Source organism: Tyto alba, unplaced genomic scaffold, assembly GCF_018691265.1.
Source record: "Tyto alba isolate M040663 unplaced genomic scaffold, T.alba_DEE_v4.0 Super-Scaffold_30, whole genome shotgun sequence".
In the NCBI taxonomy this organism is placed as follows: Eukaryota; Metazoa; Chordata; class Aves; order Strigiformes; family Tytonidae; genus Tyto; species Tyto alba.
This window is the reverse complement of record NW_024881305.1, coordinates 1,391,802-1,419,646: the sequence shown is the minus strand read 5'-3', so window position 1 is coordinate 1,419,646 and position 27,845 is coordinate 1,391,802. Positions and strand designations below refer to the sequence as shown.

Below are 27,845 nucleotides of genomic sequence, written 5' to 3'. Positions count from 1 at the left end.
GTCTTTGGAGGAAAGCCAGATATGGAAATGGGAGAGGTGTCAGACAGATGCTGTTAGATGTATACATTTTCCACTTAGGCCTGCTAGCCATTTTTGTACCTGGTTTGTCTTCAAAACTGTGTCACGATGTGTTTTGGAAAGTCATGTCATGATGTGTTGATTGGCAGGCCTTTCTCAGCTACTAGGATGTGGCAAGTGAAGAAGGGCAAACTGCATCATAAAAGTGAGCAGTATTAAGGTCTGTCATTTCCCTTATGAACTGTCAATAATGAACTGATTTGTCTTTTTCACAGGAGAACCTGTAGTCTGTTTGTTCTGTCCATAGGCAGCTGAGCACAGCATCATGACCAGCCATCAGGCAGGTGAGAGAACAGACACAGCTATGAAAACTATCTGGGGTAGCCCAGAGAATAAGTCCAACTTGCTTTTCTTGTTTGGCAACTAGTTATCTGTCTCTCACTACCACTAGGAGAGACACCAGTAACTGTCCCATCAGGTTCTGCTGACCTTAACAATAGTGTCTTTCTCATGCCAGATTTTGAGATTTATTTGGAACAATAACTGATGTAAAGCATTCTCTATCCAAATTATTGCTAGACCTGTAAACCAATGTGGCCCTGGATTGTGATCTGCATTACAGATTTCCCCACCTGAGCTCTAGCTTTGCAATAAGTCAGCACAAAATTACAGACCTTAATGCTTCAGCCTTTGGACACACAGCTTGTAGTACTAGAATGGATGGGTCTTTTATAGTCCAAGAGGAGCTGAGCAGGAACAGTTACTGTTCTGCAGAGAGGCAATGCAGACTGAGAGATTGTTTCTAAAGGACAAACATGTTATCTTAATTGAATGTATTTTTCCTTGCCTTTCTAGTAAAATCCTTCAAGAAATCTTCTATCCCAGGAGTTGTTATCACCCAGTTTGTGGATGATATTCCAAAAGGATGCAGTACACCTGACTTTGAGCGGAAACCTGTCACACTGACATTGCAGGAAGGTGAGATTCTTGAAAAACAGTCAAAGCCACAGACCTGGAGGCTTGACTCCACATCTCACCTACATGAAACAATTGTTGTAATTAAATCAAGCTAGTTTCTAAAGAGGTATGACTGGACCAGGAAAAGTGTTGTGTGGCCAAAGTCTTTGTTGTTGAATGACAACTCCATCAGTACTGATAGAGGTCTCCTGAGTTTTCATTAGTGTATGCAAGATCAAAATCTGGCTCCTAATGTATACAACAAATCCTGTGAATTCTGCAGGAAGCCCTCAGAGTAAGTATTTTGCAGCAAAAGACTAAGCACATTGAAAAAGTTGGTTTTTACTGTTGAATTAACTTATATTATGAGTGTTCAGCACTAAAATTAACTGCTTTTTAAAGTAAGATATACTGACTGCAGGTGCTATTTAGGCTGTACTTTTCTTTCGAGAAGCAGTATGGATCTTGCATAGAGTACAGAGAAGGCAGCTAATGAACCAAGACCTAATATCAATAGGAAGCCTTCCAGTAATCTCTCTGCACTTGCAGAGGTTTTTTTTTGTTGTTGTTGGTTTTTTTGTTTTTTTTTTTGGAGTGGGATAGCCTAAGGAGTTTGTGTGGCTACTCTTCCCTCACAAGACTGAACTGTTTCTGGCACTCTGGATTTCAGTGTTGTCACACCCATCTGTTGATTTTCACAAACCATTGAGATTTTATGAAGCAGCACAGTGGCCTCTAGTGGTACATCCCTCCTCCTCCTCCACCTTCCTTCCACCTGCAAGTTTCAGCCATGAACCAAGGCGGTGGTCAGCCACCCTGTCTATATTTTCCAAGTTATTTCATTTACAGCAGGTCCCTTGTAGTTCATGCACAAAATGTTAGGGAATTCAGGTTGGCCACTGTGTAGACTGATTTCTGTGTCTATGCATATGCACGATGAGTGTCTTTAATTATATCATAATTGACCCATTGCAGTCAGTGCATGGATTAGATGATACTACTAGCTGTGGAGTTGTGTCCTGTGACAGATGGCAAAGATGGGAAATTTCAGCCAGAGTGGCTAAAATTTGACAAAGGTATAATCAATTGGAAACAGTTTTTAATGATAGTACTGCAATCTCAGAAAAGGTTAGAAGATGCCTTTTGCATAAGAATCTGTTGTCAGGAGCTTGCTGCATCAAATAAGATTTTTGGTGGTGACTGCAAAAGGGTATGGGAAATATTGCAAGACTTTATGGGGAGAATTTTTAACAAAATTGGCCACCTGAAGACCAAAACTATTGTAAAAGAAAGACAGTGATCATTTCCACCCTGAGCTACATCCATGGATAACTCATCACCATTTCTATTCTTCTGTGACACTCCCATTTACCTATATGAGCCCCTTCTCTGATTTGTTGTTTCATAGTGCTTCCTGTGTCTTTGAAGCCTTTTGGAAGAAAAGGGTTGTGCTAGGCAGTGGTAAAGCTGTTGGAGATTTCTGTGGTCAGCTGCAGTATACTCAGATTCTTAGGGGAGCAGAGATGAAGAAAAGAGCTCACAGATAAACCCCTTCTCCCTTCCATGCCTCTTTGAATAGCAGAGCCTGGTATGTTTGGAGTGCAAGATGGTGCAAGGTTATCAGACAAGGAAGAAATTGCAGAAAGATGACATGTAGGAAATCATGGGGAAACACCCTGCCCTGCATGGGTCCACCCAGTTGTGGTACCGTGCTGTCTGTTAAGAATGCATTTTCTTAAGTGTGCAGAGGGTTTATTTTCTTGTTTCCACCTCCCATTAAATCCATATTTATCCTAATGAAAAAGAGACCAGGAGCTGCAACTATTCACAGATGAGCTTTAGTGATGTCTAGAGACAGGGGACTCCAGCAGAGCGAGTCCTTTGTTATTTATCATCCTGCCTAGCATAGTCTCAACAAAGAGAATAGTCTGAAAGAGTGGAGGAGCAATGGGAACTTGTAGGGGAATATGTGTGTGATGAGAATGGATTTGAGCATTTCATGGCTGTGTTACAAGTAGTGCATACAAGTTGCCAGAAGCAAGTCTAGGCTGAACTTGCTGTAGCACTGTTGATTTCAGAGATGATCAGAGGATGTTAGCAGTCACGTCTGGCAGCCCGACACCACATTTTAAAGGCCTTTGTGGTTGAATACAGGCAAACACTGCCATTATTGACATGGCAAAAGGTAGCCCAGCCTGGACTTGAGCTGCTTGTTCTTTGGCCCTGCTTAAGTACTGGGGGAGTTCAGCATCAGACAAAGATACCAAAAAATTGCTCTCTTGGATACGTAATTTCTCTATTCGCATGGTTGTGCAATAAAAACACAAGCAAAGACCATATGTGTCAGTGGTGAATTTTAAAGTTAATTTTTGGGTAATCTCTTTGAAAGCCAGTGAGTTAGAGTGAAGATTATAGCAGATGTACTGCAGTAATTTGGGCATTTAATGTAATTTAAACTGGTAATTTAGTCACCTTTTCCAGAAAAAAACAAAAAGATATAGTTATTTTCAAATAATTTTTCTGCCTAAAACAACAGGATGGCTCACTCCGGGGATTACTCTATTGATAACATAAGGGGCCTGGCATGAGAGTCCTCATGTTCAAGCCCATCTTAAATAACTACTTTCTTGCCTCTTTCCAAAGGTAAAAATGCCATTTTCAGGGCTGTGGTCAAAGGTGTCCCAACCCCTGACGTGAAATGGACGCGTGCACAGGGAGGAATGGATGATCCTGCCAAATACGAAACATTCTTCAATAATGCTACAAATGAATTCATTCTGCAGGTAAAGATCAAATATTTCAGACAGGACTGATGGAACAGAGAGAGCAATGGAAAGAAAAAACCTGCAGTGGGCTGATATAGATATGACCAGATCTGAGATAACACAAAGATAAGCAAATAAAGCTTTTTAGAGTCACTCTGGGAACAGAAGAAAGATCTGAGACATTCTTAATTAGCAGTTTTATTAGAAGCTGAAGGTGTGTGAACTGAACCACAGCACATCACTCTGAGGTCTTACTATGTTCTTCTTTTTAAGATAAACAATCTCACTACAAATGACAGTGATTTGTATCGTTTCTTTGCTGTGAATGAGTATGGGGAAGCTGCATGCTCTGCCGGCCTCAGGATCATACAAGGTAGGATTGATCGATTCCGTGTTCCAGAGATCCTGTGGTCCCAAGTAGTTGCTTTTGCTGTCCTCTGGGGGTGAGTGCCCAGAGCATTGTCTAACTATCCTTCGTGTGAAGATCTGTTTTCCACTCACTGAGGACTGGAACTCTTCTGTGACTCCTCCCACTTTGGTGGCTCCGTGACAGTATGAGCTTTAAGACAAGGGGGAAGAAAATGGTATTGTGGTCATTACACTGGATGCTCTGGGTTTAGTGTTGAATTGGTTCAATCCATTCTTCATGATGTTGAATGAATGAGTCTTTTGGGAGGGATCCAATCCCACTCCACTTCAGATGTCTATAGTGTCCACCTGATGTAGTCAGTGGAGAGAAATGGGCACTTTGTGGGTAAAATACAACTGACCAATTCTTGAAACCTGTTTGAGCAGGAGGCGGACTATCTTGGAAGCATCCATTTCACCTGTGTGCCTGTAAAGTAAGCTTGGGAGGCAACTATCTGCATTTGGCCAGACAATCCTTGCACCTTGGCTCCCCATCTCTAAAACAAGATGTTAATATTTCCTACCAATCCTTAAACCATAAGCTTCATAGGGAAGAAACATTCTCCTCCACTGTGTAGAGCATCCAGTAAGCACAGTCAGTTGCAACAGAAATATTGCATTTATAAATGGAGATTACTAGGAGCCAATGCCAGATTGACAAGAAAATCCAAACTAGGATTTCCTCTTGCATTAGTAACAGATATAGAGGATTTATAGTTCATTGGTTTACTGATGTTAGTCTGGCTGTTATCTTGTTCATTTTATGGCTTGTTTTTCTTCTGTTTTCTCTTACAAACTATCAGTTGGCTTTAAGAGAAAAGCAAGATATGTTCCTGTTCATCCTGCTGATGGTAAGTGAGAGTTAGATATATTTTTGGTTGTTGTTTGGGGGAGGGAGGGACATAGTTAATATTCCTCTGACTACCACATTATTACTACCCCAAACTTGTGAAGAATAGAGTAAGAGAAGGGTTAATGAATCGCTAATGTTCTGTTATCTCTTTCTGTTTGCTATTTACCTTTGGGTAAAGTGATGAACTTAGACATGTCTTTGAGCTGTTCTAATTAACGATTCTGGAATCATTAGTGCTAGAAAAGGATTTTGTGATGTCAAATACAGCTGGACCAAACATGTTAACGCATCTGGAAAATAGTGAGTTTCTAGAGTGTCCTTTCTAGAAAGAGAGAAAAGGCCCCTAGGAAGTGAGGAACTTTAATGGCACTTAGAACATATGAGTGTGGCAGAGAAAACTGGCTCTAAGTTTCATGGCATTTTTTTTTGTAAAGTGTGAAAACATCACCAGAGATAAACAGCATAGCAGCATGGCCTGTTGTCAGTGGCTATTTTGCATTATCTTCTTTTGGGGGATATATTTTACAGTGTTGGGTGTCTGAATGCTGTTTGTTCTCCCCCCCCCCCCCCCTTTCATAGAGTTAAAGAAGAAGCTTCAGGACTTCAGGAAGCTGCTGAGGAAGCGGTAAGCCTCTGCAGTGAAGGCCACTGTTACACTTACTAGGTGTTTCTTGATGATAGGGGCAGCTCCATAGATCTTCAAGGCAACACATCTTGTTTCCAAAGTTGTTGTGAGACTCAATATGGAGAGACATAACAGGACAGTTTGCCACTATCTGTGAGGCTAAAATAAACACGAGGTACCAAGCTCATTTTGAGGTGCATGTTCCCCTGCACCACAAGGTTTTGACTTACAAGATGTGTTTCTCTGCTTTCCTGTTTTCTCTGCTGTTCTTAGTTGACAAGTAACTTTCTGTTTAAGTGACAAGCCTTCCTGTAGTGGTATTTCTGGCTAAACAGGGACTGAGCCCTGGCTCCCAGGCCAACTGCAAAGACTGCCATGTGCACGTTGCTGAAATCCCTTCACTTCCCAGGTGGGAAACTCCAAAGATTGCCTGATGGGAATGATCTCTGGCTTGTGTAAAATGCTGAACTGTGCTGAGAAATTACTTGGGAAAGTGCAAGTTGGTCTGAGCCAAACTGTGCCAGTGACTCTGCTGATAATTTAACAGTGTGGACAGCTGCATTACAGGCTTGCCCTGTATAGCCCAGGGCAAGACTGTTTCCTGGCAGCATTTAATTTGTAGTATAGATGCAGAAAACCTGCTCTGGAAGAGTCCCATTCTTTCTTGTCTACATCTACAGGGCCAAGTGAACTACAGAAATGATGGAGAGAGAGAGACGAAAGAGAATTAAGTATAGAAAACCAAGACATCTTGTTGTCCATCAGAATGTCTAGATTATTTTTTTTCCCCCTGGTTCTAAGGGCTCCAGTACCAAAACCAAAACCTTTGGACAAAGAAGCAGTCTGGCAACTGTTGCTGCATGCAGATAAGAGAGATTATGAGAAAATCTGTATGAAATATGGAATTGTTGACTTCCGTGGGATGCTGAGGAAGCTGCAGGAGTTGAGGAAGGACACAGAAAGTGAACAAGGAGAGGTAAACTGATATCACTGAGACCACTGATTTTTAACAAGCTGCAGAGTCCTGTTGTTCCTCAGTAGCTTCTGAAAACAGTCTAAACCTTCCTAAATCGCTTTGTAGATGAAAATTTTATTGTATGACAAAGAATAATTTATGACAATGTTTTAAAGAAGTCCTACTTCTATACTCATGCAGATGAAAATGCTACTGAAAGTTTTGAAGTTCAGTTCATAAATTTTAGGAGGTACTGACTGTAGGGTAATGATTTTACTAAACCACATAGCTAAAATCTGTATTCAGCTGCCTCTGATGATAATTTGGACCCCAAATTGAAAAGTTATATGCCCGAGAGTCAAAACTGGCCTTCATATACAGGGACATGTAGAAACCTGGACAGACAGTGGTTGCATAGTGTGTGACTGACCAGGAAATAGCACGTAAAACATAATTTGCCTACAGGAGGAAACTGTGGAAACTTATAGATGCTTCCTCCATACACATAAATTTAGAGGTAGCTCTTTTCTGTGCTGAGAAAAAGTAGATTTCGCATTAGTTCAACAACTTAAGAACTTCTGTCATGGCAGCCTTATCATTTACTTGTTCTTGTATCTTTCTTTGCAGTTAATACACAGTATCAAAAACTTTGAACATATCAAAGTCAACAAGGAGGGAAAAGCTACCTTCAGCCTGGTGATGGACCTGAAAAATAGTAACAGCAAAGTTTATCTGCTTAAGGTAAGGGGGCAAGATGAGTTCCCCATCTCATAGCAGCCACTGAAGTCTTCTACAGAAAATGTTTAATTTGCTGGGTAGTGGCTGAGTGTAAATGAGCTTCTTAAAGTTGTTTGTCCATTGAAGAATTCTTGATTGGTTAGGGAGAACTGTTGGTGTGGGGATCCAGGTAGTCTTTGGTGGTGAATATCACTTGGTGTTTGTAGATGCAGGTACAGGGGAAACAGTCAGTTACTGACATCCTTTTGACTTCAAGGGATCTTCCAGTAAGAGGAAATTCTAACAGCGTCTTCCAGGCAGGCTGCAGAAATTCTGCAGTCTCATACAAGAAAAACAAACTGATTTTATTCACTTGAGAAAGTATGCTATTCCACTATAATTCACTTCTGCAAAAGAAGAACTCATGGAAGTAAAACATCCCACCTAGTTCTCTAGTTACTCTGATGTGATCCCCAGGTGATCAATTCTGTAGATGTTTTTCTGGAAGATACATTTCAGTCAAGCTGTGGTTAGTGGCTGTGAAACAGGGGAAATCAGAATTCACTAAAGAGGAGGTCAGACTAACTCTATGAACTTCTGAATCAAATGCATCACATGAAGTCTATGCAGCTGCAACACGGAGGAGGTAACTCAAGTGTGTTACAGACAGGAAAGTGGTGAATTTGCCTGCTTATCCATTGATGGGGATGCGAAAATCTAAGCAAAGAAAGTACTTTGTCTTCAAAGTTACAGTAGCTGTTTTAGTTAAGCTTCAAAACCTTATGTGTGAGCTAACAAAGTACTATTGGTTTGCCTAATTTGAGAGTCTGGTGCTCTGTTCTGTGCAGAACTGACTGCACATAGTATTGTCTGTGTGTTACAGAGGCAATGAGCCCTGTCCACTCTAAGTAGCAATAGAGTATAGACCTCTGTTGTTACTCATTTATGTCTACAAGGCAAAAATAGCACAAATTTGGCCTGATTTGTTTGAAATGCCTTGCACTAGTTGTGCACTGTCTTTAAGTTTATATTTTTCTCTTCCTAGGATGGCGAGAGGCTCAGATATGGAACAGGGGATGAATACAGAAAGCACTGCCTGAGGCGAATTGGAAAAAGGTATAATTTCATTATCAACGATGTGCAGCCAGAAGATGCAGGCGTGTATCAAGTCAGAGTGGAGGACGTACCAGTTTTCTCAACTGAATTAGATGCTGAATGTAAGGAATTGAATTAGATGTATGTGATGTGCAACTGTAACAAGAAATTATTTTTTGCTGAAATATTTTATCTAGGAGTATATGCAAAGCTCAGGAGTAAAACCTGGTAACTACAGAAGACTGTTTTTATATTGCCAAATAAGGGCTTTTTATATGACACAGGTGAAAAAGAGCAGGAGGGTGATTACATGATATGGGTGTTGCATTTTTAGTCCAAAGGACTAGGTTCAAGTACCAGTTTGACTTCTGGATGACAGTATGCAAATTCCTTAACTTAGCCCATGTTATAGTTTCCTTTTGTAAACTCAGAATAATAACGACCAACTCAATACAAGTATCGTGCTGCTGAAATACATTAATGACTGCACATTATCAGCACATCACAGTGATGTGTGGTATAAATGTCTCAGAAGATAATAAAGACAAAGATCCACTTTTCACCTTTTCTGTCCTTCAGAATTGGGTACAGGAGCACATCTCTTTTACCTTTTTCTGCTTAAACCAATGCTCACAGGCATGACAAGTTCCTGTCTGCCTGTCTGTCTTCAGCTGCAACAAGTTTTTCTTTGAAGACAGAAATAGCTCTTTATTGCCTTTCTATAGCTTTTCATTTTTCCTTTGCAGCCATCCCTGTGAGGTTTGTGCAGCCACTCAGTGATGTGCGTTGCCCTGAGGAAGAAGATGCTGTCTTTGAGTGTCTCCTACGCACACCCTGCTACGATGCTGTTTGGCTACACAAAACCCACCTTCTTGAGGCGAGTGAGAAGCACCAGATCTCTGTAACACCTGACGGTCTGACCCACCAGCTGATTATCAAAAATGTTGTGCCCTCTGACAACGGCATGTACACGCTCGACACTGGACTCTGCTCCTCAAATGCCTGGCTTATTGTAGAGTGTAAGTAACACGGTATTATTCCCATGGTGTTGGCTTGAGATGTGTTAACAAAATAATATTCCTCTCATGGCCTGATTGCTCACTGAGATGAATCTATGCTGAGAAATGAATTGCAGAGCCTCTAGTTCCTAAATTATATTTGGAAGAATGAAGGTCTGGTTTCACCCTCTTTCCTCTTCAGATGAGACAGTTTTTATCCCTTTTAATTAGTCCTGACAAATCCTATTTACTTATTTACTCTACAGCTACTATGAAGTTCTCCATCAGTTATTGAAAAATGCTCCATATCTCAATATGTGTTTTTGATGAAGCTGTCACTGTGTGAGCACAATACAGCATACAGGGGATCATGAAGCTTTCAATACTATCTTGCTAGATAGTATTTTTCTTTCCAAATTGGAGGTTAAACACGTTAGAAGAAGCTGAAAGGAAGCTGGGGAGATGGGAAACACTCCTTTCAGTGCAAGCAGATTAATTGTTAGCTGGCTCATATTATTTTGCTTCTGAAAGGTAGTTGCTTTGGTTTCTTTTGAGATCCTGCTGCAGCAAAAGGTGGTCTCCTTAATAAAGGCTTTTTTGATGACCTTTCAGAAACAGGGCAGTTTGAGTATGACATATAAAGAAACTGCCCACTGATTTCATTGGGCTGTTAATGCTTTAGAGAAATGAGATCTAGCTTGGAAATCAAAACAGTGAGTGACCTGCTCTCAGAAAAACCTGAATTTTGGATTAAAACAAAGCTATTCACAGAACTGGAATCTTTAGTCTTCAGGTTAGCCATCTCTAAAATGCCAGGATGACAAATGCACAAGCTGCCTCTGTAGCAGTGAGATCATAGTTCACGGGTGGGAACTGATGGCCACTCTGTGCGTGGGATATTCTGTAACTCCTCCAGGGCTGGAGGGAGAAGGGACTAATGAGTCCCGGATACTATCTAAGCCCCTCTAAATTAGACCTGTCATGCTGGAAATTTTCCTTGGTTTTCTGTTTTATTTTAGTTGGTTGTTTTTTTAACAAGCGTGTTGCCACTAAAAATAATTCTCTTTTAACTAATAAATGTAAAATTATGTCTGAATGTGACACTGAAAAAAAATCAGGATTTGAGCAGAATTTAAATTTATTTAAATATATTATGTTTCTGTGTCCTCAAATGAAATTACAACAAAATGCTAACACATTTTATTTGGTTGTTGATGCAGTACATGACCTACTGGTTGTCTGTTCTTTTTTTTTTCCTTTCTTTTCCTGTAAATTATATCTTCTTCAATCAAACAATGCAACTTCAATACAGATGCCAAAGGAAAGAGGAGACAGGGTGATGGAAGTGAAAGAGAGAAATCTGAGTGGATGAAAGAAACTTTGCCAGATAACGACAGGGTGAAGAAACTTCGAAGCAGAGAATATGTTGGTGATGAAGATCATCTTATGGACAATGGTGTGGAAAAAGATGGCTGGTACAGAAATGGTCAAGGCGGCAGTCAAGGCCACTCCATTGATGTTGATGGAAGCCATAGATTTTTGGGAAAAGAAGGGCTACATGGAGCCCACAGAAATGGAAGGATGGAGTTTGGGCAGTTTTCTGGAGCAGACTTAGATGGAGACTCAGTGGCAAATGATGGTAGTAGCTTTGGACTAAAAGGTTTAGGAGGCAAAAGTGGATTAAGGCCTTTCCGCAGCAAGGATTCTGTGGAAGGCAAAGCAGATACTGGTGATGGATTAGGAGGAGCAGGTGAATGGTATTCTGGGAATGGCAGAGATGATGGTAAGCTGGATGCTGTTAATGTTGACATGGATGATGGAGATAGTGTGGGCTCTCAGCGTGACAAGGATGGTAAATTAGGTGATGCTAGTTACAGAGCTAGCTTTGGGGGTGTTGGGAGATTAGGTGCTAGTGATGAAAGATCTGTATTAGATGGACATGTTCCTGATTTAGCTGGAGTTGGACACAGTAAGGGCGGTAAGGGTGATCAGTTCAATTGGACTAATCTAGGGACTGGAGCTAGAAAGAATGCTGCAGGTACTGAGACTGCAGGAGGAACGAGGTCCCCCTATAGCAAGGATGGACTGCCGACTGCAGATTATATGAATGGAGCAAGTATAAACAGAGAAGGACAAACAGGGACTCCCTATGGCAAGGATGGCCTGACATTTCATGCTAGCAGTCATTTAGGTCAGGCAGGAAAATCTGGCTTGCTATATGCTCCAGGTGGTCTTTCGGCTGGAGATAGGGCAATATCTGATGCAAGCAGCAGTTCTACAAGGGAAATGGAGGCTTCATATGGTCCAGATGGTCAGCCAGTTGGAGCAGGTGCTGGTGATGGTGGAGGAACTGTTGCAGGGGGAATTGGGACACCCTATGGAAAGCATGGTCTCCAAGGTGGAGCAGGCATTGGTGGAGCTGGTGAAGGGGGATTTGGGTCTCTGTATGGTAAGGATGGTCTCCGTGTTGGAGCTGGTCTTGGTGGTGCTGGTGTATCTGGTTCAGCAGGAGTTGGGTCTCCGTACGGAAAGGATGGTCTTCCAGCAGGGGCTAGTCTTGGTGCTGCTGGTGCAGAAGGAGTTGGGTCTCTGTATGGAAAGGATGGTCTCCCAGTTGGCGCTGGTATAGGTGGTGCTGGTGAAACTGGTACAGAGGGAGTTGGGTCTCCCTATGGAAAGGACAGTCTTCCAGTTGGCGCTGGCATGGGTGGCGCTGGTGTAGCTGGTGCAGCTTTTGCAGGGGGATTTGGGTCTTCCTATGGAAAGGATGGTCTCCCAGTTGGCACTGGCATTGGTGGTGCTGGTGTAGCTGGTGCAGGGGGAGTTGGGTCTCCCTATGGAAAGGATGGTCTCCCAGTAGGAGCTGGCATTGGTGGTGCAAGTGTAGCTGGTGCAGTGGGAGTTGGGTCTCCCTATGGAAGAGGTGGTCTTCCAGCTGGGGCTCATCTTAGTGGTGCTGGTTCAGGCAGAGTTGATTCTCCTTATGGCAAGGATGGTCTCCCAGTTGGAGATGGTCTTGGTGCAGCTGTTGCAGGGGGATATAGGTCTTCCTATGGAAAGGATGGTCTCCCAGCTGGGTCTGGCATTGGTGGTGCTGGTGTAGCTGGTGCAGGGGGAGTTGGGTCTCCTTATGGAAGGGATGGTTATGCAGTTGGTGCTGGCATTGGTGGTGCTGGTGTAGCTGGTGCAGGGGGAGTTGGGTCTCCTTATGGAAAGGACGGTCTTGCAGCTGGTGCTGGCATTGGTGGTGCTGGTGTAGCTGGTGCAGGGGGAGTTGGGTCTCCTTATGGAAGGGACGGTCTTGCAGCTGGTGCTGGCATTGGTGGTGCTGGTGTAGCTGGTGCGGGGGGAGTTGGGTCTCCTTATGGAAAGGACGGTCTTCCAGTTGGTGCTGGCATTGGTGGTGCTGGTGCAGGGGGAGTTGGGTCTCCTTATGGAAAGGATGGTCTCCCAGCTGGTGCTGGCATTGGTGGTGCTGGTGTAGCTGGTGCAGGGGGAGTTGGGTCTCCTTATGGAAAGGACGGTCTTCCAGTTGGCGCTGGCATTGGTGGTGCTGGTGCAGGGGGAGTTGGGTCTCCTTATGGAAAGGATGGTCTCCCAGTTGGTGCTGGCATTGGTGGTGCTGGTGCAGGGGGAGTTGGGTCTCCTTACGGAAAGGATGGTCTTCCAGTTGGTGCTGGCACTGGTGTAGCTGGTGCAGGGGGAGTTGGGTATCCTTACGGAAAGGACGGTATTCCAGTTGGTGCTGGCATTGGTGGTGCTGGTGTAGCTGGTGCAGGGGGAGTTGGGTCTCCTTATGGAAAGGATGGTCTTCCAGTTGGTGCTGGCATTGGTGGTGCTGGTGCAGGGGAGTTGGGTCTCCTTATGGAAAGGATGGTCTCCCAGCTGGCACTGGCATTGGTGGTGCTGGTGTAGCTGGTGCAGGGGGAGTTGGGTCTCCTTATGGAAAGGATGGTCTTCCAGTTGGTGCTGGCATTGGTGGTGCTGGTGTAGGAGGAGTTGGGTCTCCTTATGGAAAGGATGGTCTCCCAGCTGGCACTGGCATTGGTGGTGCTGGTGTAGCTGGTACAGGGGGAGTTGGGTCTCCTTATGGAAGGGACGGTGTTCCAGTTGGTGCTGGCATTGGTGGTGCTGGTGCAGGGGGAGTTGGGTCTCCTTATGGAAAGGACGGTCTTCCAGTTGGTGCTGGCATTGGTGGTGCTGGTGCAGGGGGAGTTGGGTCTCCTTATGGAAAGGATGGTTTCCCAGCTGGTGCTGGCATTGGTGGTGCTGGTGTAGCTGGTGCAGGGGGAGTTGGGTCTCCTTATGGAAAGGGTGGTCTCCCAGCTGGTGCTGGCATTGGTGGTGCTGGTGTAGCTGGTGCAGGGGGAGTTGGGTCTCCTTATGGAAAGGATGGTCTTCCAGTTGGTGCTGGCATTGGTGGTGCTGGTGCAGGGGGAGTTGGGTCTCCTTACGGAAAGGACGGTCTTCCAGTTGGTGCTGGCATTGGTGGTGCTGGTGCAGGGGGAGTTGGGTCTCCTTATGGAAAGGATGGTCTTCCATCTGGTGCTGGCATTGGTGGTGCTGGTGCAGGGGGAGTTGGGTCTCCTTATGGAAAGGACGGTCTTCCAGTTGGTGCTGGCATTGGTGGTGCTGGTGCAGGGGGAGTTGGGTCTCCTTACGGAAAGGACGGTCTTCCAGTTGGCGCTGGCATTGGTGGTGCTGGTGCAGGGGGAGTTGGGTCTCCTTATGGAAAGGATGGTCTTCCATCTGGTGCTGGCATTGGTGGTGCTGGTGCAGGGGGCGTTGGGTCTCCTTATGGAAAGGATGGTCTTCCATCTGGTGCTGGCATTGGTGGTGCTGGTGCAGGGGGAGTTGGGTCTCCTTATGGAAAGGACGGTCTTCCAGTTGGTGCTGGCATTGGTGGTGCTGGTGCAGGGGGAGTTGGGTCTCCTTACGGAAAGGACGGTCTTCCAGTTGGCGCTGGCATTGGTGGTGCTGGTGCAGGGGGAGTTGGGTCTCCTTATGGAAAGGATGGTCTCACACTTGGTGCTGGCATTGGTGGTGCTGGTGCAGGGGGAGTTGGGTCTCCTTATGGAAAGGACGGTCTTCCAGTTGGTGCTGGCATTGGTGGTGCTGGTGCAGGGGGAGTTGGGTCTCCTTACGGAAAGGATGGTCTCCCAGTTGGTGCTGGCATTGGTGGTGCTGGTGTAGCTGGTACAGGGGGAGTTGGGTCTCCTTATGGAAAGGACGGTCTTCCAGTTGGTGCTGGCATTGGTGGTGCTGGTGCAGGGGGAGTTGGGTCTCCTTATGGAAAGGACGGTCTTCCAGTTGGTGCTGGCATTGGTGGTGCTGGTGTAGCTGGTGCAGGGGGAGTTGGGTCTCCTTATGGAAAGGACGGTCTTCCAGTTGGCGCTGGCATTGGTGGTGCTGGTGCAGGGGGAGTTGGGTCTCCTTATGGAAAGGACGGTCTTCCAGTTGGCGTTGGCATTGGTGGAGCTGGTGTAGCTGGTGCAGGGGGAGTTGGGTCTCCTTATGGAAAGGATGGCTTCCCAGCTGGTGCTGGCATTGGTGGTGCTGGTGTAGCTGGTGCAGGGGGAGTTGGGTCTCCTTATGGAAAGGATGGTCTCCCAGTTGGTGCTGGCATTGGTGGTGCTGGTGCAGGGGGAGTTGGGTCTCCTTATGGAAAGGACGGTCTTCCAGTTGGTGCTGGCATTGGTGGTGCTGGTGCAGGGGGAGTTGGGTCTCCTTATGGAAAGGACGGTCTTCCAGTTGGTGCTGGCATTGGTGGTGCTGGTGCAGGGGGAGTTGGGTCTCCTTATGGAAAGGATGGTTTCCCAGCTGGTGCTGGCATTGGTGGTGCTGGTGTAGCTGGTGCAGGGGGAGTTGGGTCTCCTTATGGAAAGGGTGGTCTCCCAGCTGGTGCTGGCATTGGTGGTGCTGGTGTAGCTGGTGCAGGGGGAGTTGGGTCTCCTTATGGAAAGGATGGTCTTCCATCTGGTGCTGGCATTGGTGGTGCTGGTGCAGCGGGAGTTGGGTCTCCTTATGGAAAGGATGGTCTTCCAGTTGGTGCTGGCATTGGTGGTGCTGGTGCAGGGGGAGTTGGGTCTCCTTATGGAAAGGATGGTCTTCCAGTTGGTGCTGGCATTGGTGGTGCTGGTGCAGGGGGAGTTGGGTCTCCTTATGGAAAGGACGGTCTTCCAGTTGGTGCTGGCATTGGTGGTGCTGGTGTAGCTGGTGCAGGGGGAGTTGGGTCTCCTTACGGAAAGGATGGTCTCCCAGCTGGCACTGGCATTGGTGGTGCTGGTGTAGCTGGTGCAGGGGGAGTTGGGTCTCCTTATGGAAAGGACGGTTTTCCAGTTGGTGCTGGCATTGGTGGTGCTGGTGCAGGGGGAGTTGGGTCTCCTTATGGAAAGGATGGTCTCCCAGCTGGTGCTGGCATTGGTGGTGCTGGTGCAGGGGGAGTTGGGTCTCCTTATGGAAAGGATGGTCTCCCAGCTGGCACTGGCATTGGTGGTGCTGGTGTAGCTGGTGCAGGGGGAGTTGGGTCTCCTTACGGAAAGGATGGTCTCCCAGCTGGTGCTGGCACTGGTGTAGCTGGTGCAGGGGGAGTTGGGTCTCCTTATGGAAAGGACGGTCTTCCAGTTGGTGCTGGCATTGGTGGTGCTGGTGTAGCTGCTGCAGGGGGAGTTGGGTCTCCTTACGGAAAGGACGGTCTTCCAGTTGGTGCTGGCATTGGTGGTGCTGGTGCAGGGGGAGCTGGGTCTCCTTATGGAAAGGACGGTCTTCCAGTTGGTGCTGGCATTGGTGGTGCTGGTGCAGGGGGAGTTGGGTCTCCTTATGGAAAGGACGGTCTTCCAGTTGGTGCTGGCATTGGTGGTGCTGGTGTAGCTGGTGCAGGGGGAGTTGGGTCTCCTTATGGAAGGGACGGTCTTGCAGCTGGTGCTGGCATTGGTGGTGCTGGTGTAGCTGGTGCGGGGGGAGTTGGGTCTCCTTATGGAAAGGACGGTCTTCCAGTTGGTTCTGGCATTGGTGGTGCTCGTTCAGGGGGACCTGGTTCTCCCTTTGGAAAAGATGGTCTTCCAGCTGGGGCTGGTCTTGGTGTTGCTGGTGTTGGGGGAGTTGGGTCTCCTTATGGAAAGCATGGTGTCCCCGCTGACACTGGCATTGGTGGTTCTGGTGTAGCTGGTGCAGGGGGAGTTGGATCTCCCTATGAAATAGGTGGTTTTCCAGTTGATGCTGGCATTGGTGGTGCTGGTGTAGCTGGTGCAGGAGGAGCTGGTTCTTCCTATGGAAAGGGTGGTCTTGGAGTGGGAATGAGAACTGGAGCTGCTACTGGTGGAGCTGGTTTTAGTGAGTTTTTATCTCCTTATGGAAAGGATGGTCTTCTATCTGGAGCTGGTGCTGGTTTAGCTGGTTCAAAGGGCATTGGTTCTTTATATGGGAAGGATGGTCTCCCAACTGGGTCTGTGGCAGGAGATGCTCAGTTTCCTTTTGGAGGTGAAGAAGGAATGGGACCTTCCCATGGCAGGGATGCCATGGTGAACAGGGCTGAAGGATATATCGGTGGAGCAGGCAGAGATGGCTTTTCCTCAGGAGGCAGTAGTCTTGGTGGTTCTGCAAGACGGGGTGCTGGGTCTCCCTATGGCAAGGACAGTGGGTCAGCTGGAGCCAGGGCTGCTCTGGGTGGTGTTGGCAGGTTGGGAGGTGATGAAAGGAAGTTACATGGTAAAGAAGGTGTGGTGGGTGCTGTTGGACAAGGTGGTAAATATGGGTTGGATTCACATCCTGGCAAATCTACTGGAGGTGAAACTAGAAAGGGCACTGCCAGTCATTTCAGAGGATCAGGGAACAAAGGTTCATCTGGTGACAGAGATTCACTTTTGGGTCAAGTAGATGCCAGAGGTGAGGGCAGAGATTTAGGACAGTTAGGATCCCTTTATGGCAAGAATTCTGCCTTTGGAGGGGCAGGGAGTAAATCCCGTAACAGATCTGTTGATGAGAGGAATTCAGGTAGTTTTGGTCAAGGTTCATTGGATTATGGTCAGATGTCAGATCTTTATGGTGGACCTCTTTCAATAAAACAGAGAAAACAAGAACCCAGCCTTAATGTTAAAGCAAATGATTTCTTAAAGAATGCAGAAAGTATGGGAAAAAGAAGACGTTATTGCCTAGATGATCTGAAAGGTGAGTGTTTAATTGATGACTTCTGTATTGCTGGTCTTTGCATTTTCATAATCACGTTCATAATCCTGGTGAGATTTAATATTATGGCTTAGAAAAATGTAGCTGTATGTAGAAATTTGGTTATACAGTGATCCATTTCTAATTCTACAACTGATTTGCTGTTTGACTTTTACTCAATTTTCTCAGATCAAACTGCCTTAAAAGTCTAAATGATCTTCATTTAAATTCTTTTAAACAGGTATCATCTGCTCATTCAAATAAATGACTCAGATCCACATTGAACAGATTTCAGTTCACAAACGTACTAGTTCCATATAGTTTCCAGGAATATGGCCATGTTTCTTTGATATTGTTCCACTTTAAAACTTGTCATTTCACTTTATTTGTTCTAACATCTAGTGCAAAGATCTGTATTTTTCCAAGTTTGGGAACAAATCTGTGCTTGCTTATATTGGATTAATATGCACATTGAGCCTAATATAGAGAGCTCTTTTCTCTTGTAACATCAGAAATAATAAGGTGTTGAATATAGTAAAAGGAGAGTAATGTGTATGCCGCCATCTGACTAAGACCAGTGGCTACCCTAGCAGGATGAGAATGTGAAAATTGTAGAAATTAGAAACTTCAAATATATAACCAAAAGGGAATAATCACTTAATGGAATTGCTGACAAGTTAGAAATTATCAAGGCAAACAAAACATAAATATAAATAAGGAAGTAAAATCAACAAAATTTGAGTTAATGGGGAAGGAGGTGGGGAGTTTATTAGAGAGGGAATGAGGATGTTAATGGAGAAGAACATGGGAAGAGAAAGAGGAATACAGGGGTAGAGAGTATCATGACTTGGAGCTGTTTAGGGGGAAGTGGTTGGGCAGCCCTGTATCTGGTCAGTGCAGAGGAAAAGTATGTTGGATTACTATATTCAGATCCTGGAGTAGCCTATGTTTTCCCATTGGCTGTAGAAGGAGCCAAGACAATTAACATAGACTTAAAATAGTAAATCTGTAGATGGATAGTGTCATTTGTGATGAAACCATTGCCCATTAGATTGATGTTCAGACTACATTGTGTGCTGGCCAGCTGGTGTGTCCCTTCAGTGCAGTGAGTTTATGCCAGCTGGTCCATAGTGCTGCAGTACAAAAGCTCGTCATGGCTATAAGTATATATTTTTTAAAAGGCTCTCTTTTCTTCTCCTATGCATGCATTTTCATCTATACATTTCTCTCTGTCAGTGTAACACAGAGTTAACATCTTTTCAACATTTTATTTTCTGAATGATCAGCACCACGCTGTCATGTCAACAAACACTTACTTGATGTCAGAGTCCTGAAAGGGGAACCAGCTGAGCTGTCTTGCACTGTCAGTAAAGATGAAGTGACAGGAACCTGGTTTAAAGATGGATTAAAGGTAGGTGCCTTCTAGCTACTGTTTTCTTCAGTTAGCAATGTTCTGCTCTGTGGCTCTACCTCTTATTAAGTGTTGTGTCACGGTGTCCTTCCCTCTGCCAGTCTTACTGTAGTCTGAGTATGGCCCTGGAATGATTCTGCAGGAGCCTATTGATAATAAAATTCTTGATAGAAAACCAGCAAGATTCCTCCCCCTTCCTGCTACAAGGCCTTTCCATTGTTGCTGACAACAGGAGGCTTTGTGTTCTCCATTCTTTTACAGGGGTGGAGATGGTGTGGGTCTCTTCCTTGCAATGCAATCCTTTTTCTTTTCCTTGGTGAATGAAGGAAATATGCAAAAAGCGAGGGAAAAATCTTTGACAGATCCTTCAGGCAGGCATAATATGAAGAATGCTCTTTCAAATTAGTGCTTAAGGTCAAGCATAGACATCATATTATGTGTTCCAAAACACTGAAGAGTAATTCCAGTTGTGGAATCCAGATGATACTGTAGGAGCTTTGAGGTGTCATACTCAAGCATGGGCCAAAGTTTTTGTCATTAAGAATAGAAAAAGAGAGCTTGAAGATTTTACTAAAATTTATTTTAATAGTGTTTGAATCAACTCTTTGTGGGAAGTATGTTGATCATGCTTATATGCAATGTTACCAGATTAAGTAATCCCAGAATATTATTGTAATTAAACATGTGTGTCATTCATAATTATTTTCAATTACTTTTCAATTTTTTTCTGTTCAGCTTAAGTTCGGTTTGCCCTTTTTTTCCCTTTTTTTAAAGGATGGGTCTCTGTGTTTTACCTTGTAGTTAACAAACATGGATGGGGTCTTTTTTGAAAAGGAAGGTCTAGTCCACAAACTAATTATTAATAAAGTGGAAGATATTCATGCTGGGAAATACAGGTTTGAAGGTGGAGATATAAAAACTGAAGCTTCAGTTTTTGTTGAAGGTGAGTCTATTCAAACTACCAATGCAGCATGCTAGCCTGGATGTTCTTTAAACATAATACATTTTCTTAGAGACCTATAGTTGATTATTGAGACAACTTTATAATAAAGAATTACCGGGTAAATAGTTTTTTGTACAGGTCAGTGAATTTTGTATGTACAAATTTAACTAGGGAGACTTCCTGAATAGCTTCTATTATTAACTCAAGGATTTTGGGGTGTGTATAACACTATCAGACCAGATTCTTCATTCTTGTGTTTAGTGTATTGCCTATGAGAAATTTGCTCCAGTGAAAAGGACAGTATGATACCACAAATACTTTGTGATAATTATCCTGTAGCAAAGTACATGTATGTATGTGAAGCACTGAGCATGCAACTAAAGGTGGGGGTCCAAATGTTGTGAGATTCTTGAGCATTATTCACAGCATCACGAGGGAAGTCCTTCCCTCCAAGTCGAGCCTTATCCTCTTTGAATTGCAGTTTTTAATGACCTTGTATCACCTGCTTAGATCCTCCACAGGTTGACAAAGTTCTCCTCAAAAACTTAACAAGCGTTCCTACTGTGGCCAAGGCAGGCCAGAATGTAAAGATCAAGATCCCATTTGAGGGCCGGCTGCCAGTCAGAGCAATGTGGCTAAAGGACAGAATGGAGCTGGTCGATGACACAAGGATTCGTGTTGATAAAACAGAGACCTTTACCATGCTGTCCATCTCCAGCAGTGAGAGAAAGGACTGTGGAGATTACAAAGTCAGGCTGAAGAATGACAGTGGGGTCCTGGAGATCAACTTAAAGCTTGTGGTAATAGGTAAGAGCCCCGTAACATCCACTGCGGCTTTCACTGGTGACAATCTTATCTAGAGCTACCAGGTATTCCAAGATGAACAAGACTGTGTAATTTTCCACTAAATCAAGGTACAAGCGAAGATTGCTGACATGTTTCTTGCCTTTTAGTTCAAGGTGACACAAATCTAGCTTGGTTTTGCACGCCCTCAGCAACTGAGTTTTAAATGTTGGGTGACTGTGGGAGATGGGACTATGCACAACAAGCCAATCTAAAATAGATTATCGAGGCCAAATTCAGCCCTACCACAAATGCCCGTGCTCTTTTGGAAGACCAGAAATTATGTTCTTCCTTATAAGCAAACTGAATTGGTGCAGTGCTTATGAGAACAATTAGTCCATGGAGCAAGGGCCTGGGTTTACCCCCCTACACCATGCCCTTATCAAAAGTTAGAAGAGTTTAAGTTCTGAAGAAGCAGTTCAAGTGCCCAGCCCTCATTCTGCAACTATGCAGGCAGTCCATCAGAAGCTGAGTCTCCCAGCTGGTGAGCAAGAGACAGTGTCTGCTCCAAACCCAGGAGCATGTCTGTGTCTGGAGCCAACTCATACTCTCTCTGTGTTCATCTTTTCAGACAAGCCACAGCCACCTGCAGGACCCATCAAAATTGTAGAAAGCTCTGCAAACGATATCACCATTCAGTGGAATCCCCCAAAAGATGATGGGGGCAAACCAGTGCAAAGCTACATTGTTGAGAGTCAGCAGATAGGCAAGAACGACTGGGTGACTTTGGGAGAAACCCCCAGGAGCTGTACTACCTTCACTACTAACAAAGTGGAACAAGACACGAGTTACTACTTCAGGGTGAGAGCTGTGAATGCCGAGGGAACTAGTGATGCACTGGAATCAGATGAAGTGAAGGCTGTCAGTAAAGGTATGGAAAAATTTTTCATAATTGTGTTCAACAACCGTCTGTCTATAATGATAAATTCATTATCAAAGCTGACATCAAAGAAAACTCACTGCATTTTGGATGTTGCTACAGAGATAAACTTGAATCACAGCTGTGAAGTCTTCACACAAATCTGTGGAGATTGCACATCAAGACTAGAAGTTTATTGTAGGCTTTGGTGATGCTGAATGAGATGGCTTTATATTCTCAGTTGTGCTCCATTATGAATCGGAAGGCAAGTTTCATGGCAGAAATGCAATATGCATCAAGATCAGAGGAAATTTTCCCCAGGATGGCTACAAAGGGAACATGTGAGGCCTTTTCTTAACTCCATAGGCAAAGGAGTGTCTCCATATGTGCAGTGTTTTTCAGCATGACCACTTCATTCCCCTGATTTCCAAACAACTAATTCTATTCTTTGTCCTTCAATGATTTTAAATACTAGAATTGTTTTCCCATAAGCATGAATTTAGTACTGGAGAGAAAGTAATGTTCTATTCTATTTCTAATTTTCTTCTGTCTACGTTCTCCTCCTCATGATTATGAGAAGCCCTGTATTTTGAATAATCTGGCAGAGGGCTAAGAAAATCCATTATGTTTCCAGTTTCTGTCATTAAAAGCAAGAATAATGCTGACTTTTCCTACCATGTAAGAATGACATGCCTCACTCCGTAAGGTGACAGTGGAGTTGTCAGTTGTGATGAAAGCAGGTCATTTATGAAAACAAAATTCAGGAACAGAGGTCCATGCTGGATCCTGTTTGTGTGGGGAATAAGATACACAGCTTCAGGTCTCAGTCAGGTTTTCAGAACACATCCATATGAATACCTTGGGGAAACTGGAGGAAGAAATTACACAGAATACTTTCTTATCTTGCAATAAAAATATACCTGCCAATAATAAAATTCTAATCTTTTTCTAGCTTCACCTGGTGCCCCAGATCCCCCTGAGATTGTCAGTGCCAGCAGAGACACCATCACAATATCCTGGAAAGCACCTCGTAAGACTGGCAGTTCCCGAATTGTGGGATATATCATTCAAAAACGCAAGAAGGGTACCATGACCTGGCTGCCAGTCAACAATGTGCCTGTAGCAGGTAGGTAGCTTAAATCCTGGAACAGGCTTGGCAGACTTGAAAAAGGCAAAAAAGTGAGCTTTCAGGACTGCTTAGGATCTTATACATTTTCACATCAGTGATTTTCTTCTTGAAATCTTAAGCTGCTGACTGTCCCCATTGCAAACATATTACTCCTGTCTGGAGTTCTATGTTCTTATCTTTCACAGCTCTAGTGTATATGTTTCTTACAACCACATTTTTCTCACAACCTAGGTTTTATGGCTGTGCTATAGCAAAGCCAGGTCTTGGGTCTATATACAGCTGAATGCCTGGGAGGAGGATTATGATCTTTTGTAGATTGTGTGCAAGCATATGGCTGGAGAATAGTGCAGACAAGCTCACTGCTGCATCCTGGGACGTAGCTCCTCTCTAGATAAACGCACGTCTTCAATTTCTGGAACTAAAGTCTTCACTTCTCATGCAGAACTACTGTCCTTAGTCCTTGTGCTAGGAACTTGGCAGACAGGAATTTATAAATGCAAGGATTATAAAGAAACACAAGTGATGTGTATGAGCTCCAAAACGTGTTTTGACTATAGCTAGCACTATCTATCAGGTGGAAACTAGGACTTCTTATCTGGTATAGAAAAGTTTAGGATTATCCCAGGAGGAAAAGTAGTATTTATCATTTCTCTAACTTAATAGCTCTCAAGTGCTGTTTGATTTGAAAGGGAATACAATGAACACATCCCAGAAATATATATGCACTTGGATAGAGAAGGGCAGGGGAATCAGTGACGGCATTTATACATGGCTCCTGAGAATTATTCAGTCCACAATTCTGCATGGACTAAAGTACAGCATTGTTGTCTCACCCTTTCCTGCTTGGGAAGCAGCTCACCTGAGCCAACACACTCCTTTTCTTTCTGCAGACAAGAAGCTGAAAATGACCAATCTCAAGAGAGGTCTGCAGTATGAATTTCGTGTGGCAGCTGTCAATGCTGCTGGCGTAGGAGATGCCAGTGAACCATCACAGCCTGTCTTTGCACGGGATTCCACAAGTAAGTGCACTGCCCCCCATCCTTCTGGCTTGGGGATACGTGAAGCGGAATGTAGACTGATGATGTTAGTGGAGAGGCATGTTTTTAAATGCTTTGTAAAAGTATGTGGAGACAAAGATCAAATAATTGGAGAATGTGTCATGGCTGAGAGGACACTATCAGCATGAGGAAGGAATGGAAGGATTTCCTGTGTGGTGCGTAAGTCAAGATGTGGCAGACTCCCTGAGTGGGAGTTATGTGCAGTGTGGAGAAGTATCCAGGATGGGTTGCAGACCGTTTCAGGAGTGTTGCAGATTGGATCCAGCTTTGAAGAACTAGGACAAGGTGGAAGCAGGACAGCAGGGTGGATATCCAGTGCACTTCAAGAATGTTGAAGAGTCTCGGGAAGTGACTGAAAAGGGGGGACAGAAATCCTAGAAAAATAGTTTAAATAAAATTAATCTTTTCAGAATCTCCAGGTCAAGTGCAGGACCTTAAAGTGAGCAGCAGTGACAGCACTAGTGTCACCTTGACATGGAAGAGACCTGAAGCAAAAGATGGGAGTGATGTGAGAGGCTATGACGTGGAGATGCGGTCTTCTAACAACTTCAACTGGACCAAATGCAATGCTCTCCCCATCAAGGTGACCGCTTACACAGTTAAAGGCCTCCAAGCCAAGGAGGTGTACTTCCTACGTGTGAGAGCCCTCAATGACAGTGGCCCAGGAGAAGCTGCAGAGCTTGAAGCTTGCACTGAAGCTGCTTCCCCTATAGGTAAGACAAAGTGGGCTGCTTTCAGAATGAACAAGGTCATTCCACAGGTAACAGGATGCAGGCGAGGTCTGTAGGTCACTGTGATGAGCTTCTTTCAAGTCTCAGACTGTAGCAGAAGGACATTTCTTCTCTAGAGTATGGCCTTATTCAGTCACCTCATCAGGAAATTCTGAAGATTTAACTGATAATAAATATGCAATGCACAGTGCTCAGCTCATGCTAAAGACTCATTATGATCAAAGAACCACCAAAAGTGTATTTTCTCCTCAGATATCAAACATGTGCATATGATTTTGTCAGCCAGTGACTGTAATAATGTACAAGTTTTTATTGTAATCACTGTCTTTTCCAGTTTCTCCCAGGTTACTAATAGATGACACAGTGAAAAGCTTCCTGGTTATAAAAGCAGGAAATACCATCCGAGTGAATATTCCCTTTGAAGTATGTATTCAAATCTGTTTGTGAGAATTCCCCATCTGTTTTTATGTTGTAGTCAATAACAGACATGAAAACTGAGCTACTGTTTTCTTGGCGTGACATTTTGTTTACAAGACACTGGGCAAATCCTTTAACCTGCCTGTGCCGTGCATACTTTCAGCATGAGGAAAACTAGAACAGGAATTCAGCTGTCACTATTGGCATTAGTGTTTTGGGGGATTATGGTCATTCATTAACCTCTGCAAATAAGGCACAATGCTTTTCATCTAATAATCTAATATTATCATCATCTGGTACTAATACTTAGAGTTTAAAAATCAGTTGATTTCCCTCTGACTACCTTGGAAGACCTTGGGGTAGCATTTCTAGCAACATCTTGACCGCGTTTGTCTTACCAAGCAGCAGGACTTAAGCTATATGACTTGAGAAATAGGCATGCACTGACAGAAATCCAATGTGCTTTGATGTAAGCTTGGAACAACACAGGTAAAGCCTGGGATATCAAGAAGAGGTTCATGAAGACAAAGTGTGCATTTTTGCTGGCCTTTCTCCTAATACCTTGGAGAATAGAGACCAAAGATGGTACAGCAGAAATAAATAATTTTCTTTCCAAAACCACCAGATCTTTTTAAAAGTAGAAAATATTAACTACTGGCATCACCTGTTGGTTTTGGTCTAGCAGACCTTGTTTGACATAGTTAACCTGAGCACCTTACTACAATAACATTCTTAAAAGAAACAGAGAAAGAGTAAAATTACAAAGAAACTTTAGAGCAACCCTTTAGGCAGGGCTCTTAGATCCATCTTGGATCCCAATTTCTAAGTATTACTTTACTGTGTCATGTACATATACATTTGGGACAAGACAATGAAATCAAAGATGTAAAGACGCAATCTGGAGGCAAAACAAGTTGTCTGTAACTCATGTTGTTCTTTACAGGCATCTCCAGATCCAGTGGTGACCTGGTTGAAGGATGGGCTTCCTCTTCCAAAACGGGCTACAATAAACACCAAGGACGGCACCACCCAGCTGCTGATCGGAGCAGCTGAGTTCAGTGACAGTGGCACCTACACCATTGAGCTCCAGAATGGGTTAGGGAAAAGAGAAACATTCAGCTTCCAAGTTCAAGTTACAGGTAACTCACTCACTACCACACAGAATTATGGTGAATAGGCAGTAGGAAACAAACTGAGTTTGGCACGGTGAGTTCTGATGCAGTTAAGCCATGCAGGCGCAGGGAGAACTAGAGGACAGTTTTCCTGAGGTTCAGTCTTGCCACTTTGCAGTATCACTTGGCTGTGTCTGCAGGACAGAGCAATCTACTGATTAAAATTATACCTGGCTTCCAGAGTGACTCTGCTTAAAAAGGCAAAGACATGTGGATAGTGCAAACCACAGGAGAGCAGTTCATTCTCTTCATAACAGTCTAAGGTTAGTCAGCAGCAGGCTGTAGGACATGTAGTGTAGCCACAACTCTGTATGCTGTCTCTGTAAGAGGTGAAAAAGTTTAGCTGTGCCAGCCCTCATCTCATCTCTATAAGGATGCTCAGCAATGCAGGTATAATGCAGCAGAAGTTCAGTTAATAGCAAATGTGTTTGTGTGACTGGAGAAGGAATCAAATTTTGTCCCCTCTGATGACCAGGATGTTTATTCAGCCGCCAGCAACAGAATGGACTCAAAGTTTTTAGGGTTCTGTACTGTGCTACTTTTCTTACATCTTTGATATTATTGGCCTTCATCTGGCAGATATCCCACAGTCGCCTGGACCCATTCGATTGGAAGAGAATGTGCCCAATACAGTGACAGTAACCTGGGAGCCATCAGCATCTGAGAAATGGGAAAGTAATCTCTACTACACAGTCCTGAAACGTGAATCACAAAAGGGCTTGTGGCATGTGGTGGGTGACCTGATCTACACCAACAAGTTCACATTCACCAAACTGATCCCAGGCCGGGACTACTACTTTAGGGTTGTGGCAAAAAATGACTTGGGAGCCAGTGGTCCATCTGAAACTGTGAAGCCTTGGAGAATTCGAAAACAAAAGGGTAAAACAGCTTTTACAGATATTTATCTGTGTGTTGTCATGCTTTGTTTCTTTTGTTGTTTCTGACACACCACCCTGAAATGAGTCCCTCCTCCTGTGAACATTTAGTTGCACAGAACAAGAATGCATAGAGATACCCTAAGAAATTCCAGTTTGGCAGGGAAGGCTTGTCCTTTCTGCATGGACGTTGTGCAGATAGATCCTTTATTTCCAGCCATTATATCATGTAATTCACCACAAAATTAATTCCCAGCAAAATCTAAGGCTTAAGTTTTGCAGAAACCATATTTTCTGACTTCAAAGTTAAATTCTGACTAATTTGAGAAAAAACACAGATTGTAATCTGTAGGTGCACGGCACCTCTGGCAATTTGTAGTGCAGGTTGCCAGACATTCTGTGCAACCAAGTGTCATGATTGAAAACCAGTCCTTTAAACCCTGACTTCTGTTGCTGTGAAGCAGTACCTCAGTGTGTGTTTTTATGTTGCTGATTTTTTTTTTTTTTAACAGCCGAATTTCAAGTCAAACCACAGAAATACAGGGGAGTTAATCAAAACCAACCCCCGAGATTCCTTGTCTGGTTGAAGCCCCATGTGGTGATTACTGGGAGTGAGTGCCACATGAGCTGTGCGGTTGGAGGCCACCCACCTCCAAAGATCACATGGTACAAGGACAGTAGAGACCTCTCCAATGATCCTACCTATTTTTGCACAAACGACTTTGGTGTCTGCTCCCTGGTCATTCCAGGTGTCACAAAACATGATGAAGGAGAATATATGGTAGAAGCCACCAATGAATCGGGCCGTGCATTCAGCAAAGCCTTCCTCACTATTAAAGGTAACAGTCTTTAA

General features: G+C 44.2%; 1 protein-coding gene across 1 annotated transcript; it reads left to right on the top strand.

Annotated features, from left to right (window-relative positions):
* The first annotated feature begins 343 nt into the window (after positions 1-343).
* On the top strand, positions 344-27,845 carry IGFN1 (immunoglobulin like and fibronectin type III domain containing 1). The gene is made up of 34 exons (XM_042800069.1): positions 344-362; positions 874-996; positions 3,619-3,758; positions 4,014-4,113; positions 4,952-4,999; positions 5,581-5,626; positions 6,428-6,602; positions 7,209-7,322; positions 8,344-8,515; positions 9,140-9,412; positions 10,704-11,332; positions 11,420-11,732; positions 11,811-11,855; positions 11,904-11,996; positions 12,171-12,297; positions 12,436-13,032; positions 13,239-13,357; positions 13,640-13,810; positions 14,486-15,019; positions 15,074-15,382; positions 15,437-15,912; positions 16,219-16,402; positions 16,769-17,557; positions 18,841-18,965; positions 19,767-19,908; positions 20,419-20,715; positions 21,323-21,622; positions 22,563-22,736; positions 23,630-23,758; positions 24,208-24,510; positions 24,863-24,951; positions 25,889-26,084; positions 26,697-26,996; positions 27,505-27,845. The coding sequence occupies exons 1-34, from the start codon at positions 344-346 to the stop codon at positions 27,843-27,845; spliced, it is 7,992 nt and encodes a 2,663-aa protein (XP_042656003.1).

Bases quoted from the DNA above. Each gene is read 5' to 3' on its own strand.
- IGFN1 (XM_042800069.1), top strand. The intron at 8,516-9,139 runs GTAAGGAATTGA...TTTCCTTTGCAG, and splicing joins AACTGAATTAGATGCTGAAT to CCATCCCTGTGAGGTTTGTG. The intron at 17,558-18,840 runs GTGAGTGTTTAA...CTGAATGATCAG, and splicing joins TTGCCTAGATGATCTGAAAG to CACCACGCTGTCATGTCAAC.